Raw genomic sequence first — 6,000 nt, 5'->3', positions numbered from 1 at the left:
TACTCGGCAATTTTGCAACCTGTTTAAACAAAGTTAAATTCAAATTTTGATCATAGTTCATCAAACAGTATATATTTATTTCCTTCGTGGAAGCCAAAATATTTATGTTGGACAATTACAGTATATTCGTTCTTTGTGTTTCTACATATAAACTTATTTATTATGATTCATATGAGTAAACTGAAATACACAATTTCGTTTACATTAAAAATAAGAGCGTGAATACGATATATTTATAGAGTTGCTATATTCACTAGAGTTACAATATCCGAAGAAAAAAAGGCGATATTTGATATTGAATACTTTTATTGATATTTAAACATGAAACATAAATATAGGCCTGTCTGAGAAAGCTTGCACGAATGAGTTTTTTAACGAATTTATTTCTGGCGGTCGTTTAAGGCGCAATTAGAAAGCTTTAGCAGTGACAACGAGTACAAAACGAGCTGTTAACTTGGCCCACACAAGTGCTTGCAACGAAAGCTGCTTAGAAATAAATAAATTCAACTTTGAAATAGCATCTTTAATTAAAAAATGATCTCATTCTTATAACTTTGGTCACAGGTTTTGTGGCTTACATATGCTGCATATGTATGCTGCCAAAATCTCATTCGCTTTGCTAAAACATTCTAAATTTTCCCCTCCCTATATATAGCTGTTATAATGGCACATGCGTGCAGTCTATATAAAAGTGAACAAATATTTTGCGTCCTTTTTTAAGGATGTCAGTAAAATTCAAGACGTTATGTGACAGCATTACGGGTGCCCTTATACATAAAGGCTACATTTTTGACAGTTCGGCTTCAATTTTATTAAACAAAAAGACTCCTGTCCGCCGACAACAGGTATATACATCCCAAAGACGCTAACAAAGTGTTTTTAAAGCACTTCTTGATTATGTAAAGTTTGAAAACAAAGCGGGAGGAACTTTGTAGAACATTTCAAAAACATTTCGCCCTTGAAACAAAATAACAAATTACTGAAACACTTTCGATAATCGAGAAGTTACATTTTCATATAGAAGACGTCAGACTGTCCTTTGAATATTTTGAAAACGATAATATATCGTTGTAATATATAGTCATAGATATATAGCTATAGTTTGAAATTACACTGAAATTATGCATGCACATGATAAAAATATGCTGAACTCGTTATGTACATGTGTCGAAGAAACTTGTTACCATGCATGCATTTCTGCTAATATATATACCACCATTTTATTATTTCAATATGACACTCGACTCTCAAGAGCTCCCCTTGTGAAATGTTGGATATGCTTAGCCCGAAGTAAAAGTTCCGAGTTTAAAGAGCTAGCGATCGTGTCTTTAGCATTATAGCTTGTTCATGGAAGGGCGCGGCATATGAAGTTCAAGGCTCAAGATAATTTTTCGAAAAATTTGGTTTTGTTAACAGAATGCTACATCAACCTATAGTATAGTTTTTTCGTGAGATTTTTCAGACGCTGGACCGAGTCTGTTAGAAAGTTAACTGGTTGGACAAACTTAAACACAAAAGGACAAAAGCTTTTTACATCATAGGTTTAATTTATATATCGCATCAAATAACAAATATACACAGGCCGATAACTTTTTACATGCTTGAATATCTACAATTTTGTACCGCGTACAGTGTTAAATATATATTATAATAAATATGTACCCTGCAGCTGGGCCTCTAAATAGTCCAATAATTTATTATATACATGCACATATGTATTTATATTAAATGTTAAAATCTAAGCGTATCGATTTCTGACCAAAGACGGCGAATAAAATAAAGGTTTGGAAAGTTCTTGGGAAGCGGTTTGGGTCGGACTAAGTTGTGGGGCTTGCCATGCATTTGGGCAGGTCGAACCTTGGCAACAACGAGAGCGCTCGCGAGTTATATCGACTCTTGAATCATCGCACAAACAGCGTTGGGAGAAAGCTGTGTTCTCTTCAGAACGAGGCGAGGTCGACGCATGGCTTGGATAGGGAAAACGAGACGTGGTTAGGCCGGAGGAGCTGTACTCTGTATTCGGGGCGAGTTCGTCCAAGCTCGGGTGTCCAAAATGATGGGACAAGCTTTGCTCCGGCGAGGAGAACCGCGAAAGATAGGCATGGTTGTCCTGTAAGCCGTTACGATTCCAATATGGATCCCACGAACCGTAGTATTGAGAGTAAGGCCAGTAATTGCTATTCTGGGAGTAATACCAGCTTGGAAAACCTACAAATCCACCGGGTCGCTTCAACGCGAAGCGGTTTTTCAAGGATGGGTTCGTTCGTCGTTTCAGCTTGCCTGTCGTCCCACCGATTACTATATCGTCGCTGCTCGGATCCAGCATCCAGTAGTTTCCCTTACCCGGGTCGTCGTAGTGGCGAGGTACTTTCACAAAACATTTGTTCAAAGATAAGTTGTGTCTGATCGAGTTCTGCCAGCCCTGTCTGTTGTTACGATAATATGGGAAATTCTATAGAGTGAAAAAAGAAAAAATAATTATATTTATATCTATGCACCAGAATGCGAATAGGTTGCAAGGAATTGTACATTTTGAATGTCTATCATGAATTTAATCGATCGTACGAGGAAAAACTTGAAGAATTCATGAATTCAAAGAGTTAGAAGCGAATTAACTTTGTCAATTAGGTTGGAAGAAGAAGGCGCTGCATGGAATTTCGTTTAGTTTCGGTCTGAATTTTTCAGCCTAATAAATGACTGAAAATTTGTAAAATGATGCTGAAATGCATTGAAGTACATAAAGGTTTCTAGGTCAGTTTTCCTATGGTTGAGATTGAAAACGAAAAATTCACTTATTCACTTTTAAAGAAGCGACTTTTAAGCTATGATTAGCTCAGCCAATATAAACACACATCACAATAATATTATTGCAACAAAAATAAAAAAAAAGATCTCCGCGTAAAGACGGCGGTTTTAAGACGGCGGAAATTTCTTGTAATTCTGTTAGAACTGTCAAACAAAGCAGTTGAATTCTTAAACGTCGTTATCAATCTAACTTTCGCGCCTGAGAACACTTCAAAATAATCGATAAAACCCTTGATATTTTAATTTGCTCACAATCAACTTAGGCCAATTTACAAAGCACTTGTAAACTTAAGAGAGCTTTTCAACCGGACAGGCATACAATATTATTAGTTTCAGGAATATAGTCGTTCATTAAAGCTTTATCATCAAAGGATATCACTAACTATATATATAAACTTAGTTGTGGAAACAAGTTTTATAAACAAATATATATACGAACGAAAAAAAACTATATACATGCAGTCAATATATTTAAGTTAATCTGCGCTTATCCTTATAGCCGTCTAAAAGCAAGTATATCGCACTAGAAGATGATACTGATAACGGCCTTGCGGTCATGAAATACGACTGTATCTGAAAATGCGATCAAAACTCAAAATAGTAAATAATGTTATCTATATAAGACGTAAAATAGCATTATCGCCATGTAAACATATATTTCAATACAGTACATGCATAAGTAGGCGTTGCATGTTGCGTATTAAATATATTATGGATATTTAATCAACATACCTTGACTATAAACTCGTAAATGCCGCTAAGGGTCAACCTTCTTTCAGGAGAAGACCGTATGGCCATCATGATGAGAGCGTTGTACGAGAAAGGCGGTTTCTCCGCACGTTCATCTTTTGACTCGGTGCTTGTTTGTCGTTCGGACTTGGACGCTGAAGACGTCTTCTCTTGCAAATTCTCTTCGAAGACTTCAGGCTTATCGTGTTCCGCTTTCGGTTTGCTCAAGTCTTCATCAAGGTCTATGTCCAGCATCTTTCGTATGCTAAAGTTCTCGTTGAACACCGAGGGAGATCTTCGCGCGGGCATTTCAGCGTTCGGCATCATCGTGATCATAGGAGCAGGAGACAGCAAGTAAGCTAACAAGCGCGAAGCAGGTGATTAAAATATCGACTGTATATCCGTTGGTGACCTGTTTTCGGGGCGCTTGCGTAAGTAAGTAGGAACCCCACTGACGCAAGGAAAATACTGTTTAGAACCTTGTCGCGTTGCCACGGGGGAAATAAACACGTTTCTTTCGCGAGGTACGGCGCGATGGGGTCTCGGGGACTTTGTCGAGAAGTCGCAGGATTTATATATCACCGCGCGTTCGGACTTGCTGTGCTTTTTGCCGGCGGTTTGCAAATTTTCCCACTTCGACGCCTTTTGTATCGCTTATAAACGCAGCTCATTAAACGTTTAAGTGCTTGTGCGTCTATATTGCTGAAATTAGGCTATAGAATACAACTTCACAAGCATTTGCAAAGAAAAGTTAGAACAATCGAACAATAGCCATCATGCTTTCAACACACAAGTTGGCCTCTTAATTGCGACAAATTACACTATTCATTTCAAAGTGGCTGTGTTACAGAAACGGAGGTGAGAAATTCTTTATATTACAACGACGCACTCGCAAAGTGTATCAGGGAAGGTGTAAAAAGCTGTTAAATACGTGTTCGAGTATGCGAAACAACGCGAATATGCACAGAAGAGGGTTCATGGCAAAATTTGACGGCCGATTTGTCATGGCCTTTGTCGATGTAAACAATATACCTCCCTTGTAAGGGCTTTCTAAACCTTGAAACAATGACACAGCAATACTTAAGGTTGTGCACAGCAAGGTTATTATGACGTTATTAAGAAGTATTTAGCGCAGTAAAATACGGACAAGCCTACCTATTTCTTTAAGGGATTAGGAAGGCAAACAAAAATACACTTAGCGAAAGAACAGACATACAAACTGTTGATATTGGGCGTAAGTGCTGAAATGATTTATTACACGTTGTGCAAACATAGGCCAACACGCTGTGGAGTTTTTAATTAATTTTCCACTCATGTGTACTCCTCGTGTGTCCCCCAACAGTCAGAAATATGTCGTACACATTGCGAATTGTCGCACAACAGTAGGCTCTTTCCAGCTTGTTCAATTGTACGTGGGGTACGAATGTGCATGCCATTTATATACATCGAACAATTCATTCCACAAGCGTGAATTTCGCATAAGAGCATCGGAAGAAACGCTATTTTAATGAAGACAAATTTACTTTATCGAAAACATTCAGGAAAACTGCAAGAGAATTCTCGATAAAAACTTTCTGGATCATCAATTTTGATTTCATTCAGACCAGCGATAGCATTTTTCTTTCAAGCTAGCATCACAATAAAAACTAATATATTAATTTAAAGCGGGGACAACGTGTGGCTAATTTCGAGAATAAACATTCAACCGCAATTCAAAACTGCTGTACAATCTTCATCGAGAAAATACGAGCAAATTATAGGCGATATATCAGAGTTGTGTGTTCGTAAATATATACTAGCTTGACACTAAGTAACTTTATCATTACAACCTGAATTATACACTGTATATTCAATTCAAATTATATAATTATTTACCGGTGTATAGATTCTAAAAGTACCGTTATCAAAGCATACGGGATATAAAGTATTATCGCTAATAAAAAGCAGTGTATCTTAGAGATTATTTTGTTAAAGTTTTGTACACAAGTCTGGATCAGCGAGCCCTCAAACAGTGCTTAATTAAGTTATCTTATTTTTGATGTATCAATGTTTTGACACAATTGCATTGCATCAGCGGTGTGCAGTGTCACACAAGCGACGCATTGTTTCATGAACTAAGTCAGTGGGAGGATTTTTACATATATACTTATTTGCGAAGGCTAATTATCTCTGTCAGCGCGCGATTTTCGGTACAGAGGCTATTCAGACCTGTTCGACAGGTGTGCACTTGCAAACAAAAAGTACATCAAAAAGCGGTTTATCATTTGCCTTTTCTCACAAGTAAATAGGCCATTCAGCTTTTATATACACACATAGGCAAAGCTTTCACGATATTGTGATATATTATAGGAAGTAAAAGCGTGCAATATCTGTTTGTATATATTATATAACAATATACGCGGACATAAATTACATATGCTTGGGTTTGTATACAAGAATCATATATTTGTAGGCATGATGTAATGC

General features: G+C 37.2%; 1 protein-coding gene across 1 annotated transcript; it reads right to left on the bottom strand.

Annotated features, from left to right (window-relative positions):
• Positions 1-1,525: 1,525 nt before the first annotated feature.
• Positions 1,526-4,308, bottom strand: LOC114520002 (forkhead box protein G1-like). The gene is made up of 2 exons (XM_028540196.1): positions 3,538-4,308; positions 1,526-2,452 (listed from the first exon to the last, which is right to left on the bottom strand). Exons 1-2 carry the CDS (start codon positions 3,868-3,870, stop codon positions 1,739-1,741), a joined length of 1,047 nt encoding a protein of 348 aa, XP_028395997.1. The 5' UTR covers positions 3,871-4,308; the 3' UTR covers positions 1,526-1,738.
• Between the last annotated feature and the right edge of the window lie 1,692 nt (positions 4,309-6,000).

The sequence above is a fragment of the Dendronephthya gigantea genome, unplaced genomic scaffold (assembly GCF_004324835.1).
Source record: "Dendronephthya gigantea isolate DGI-Jeju-01 unplaced genomic scaffold, DenGig_1.0 000015F, whole genome shotgun sequence".
In the NCBI taxonomy this organism is placed as follows: Eukaryota; Metazoa; Cnidaria; class Anthozoa; order Malacalcyonacea; family Nephtheidae; genus Dendronephthya; species Dendronephthya gigantea.
Note: the sequence above shows the minus strand (reverse complement) of the source record. Positions and strands in the feature narration are given on the sequence as shown.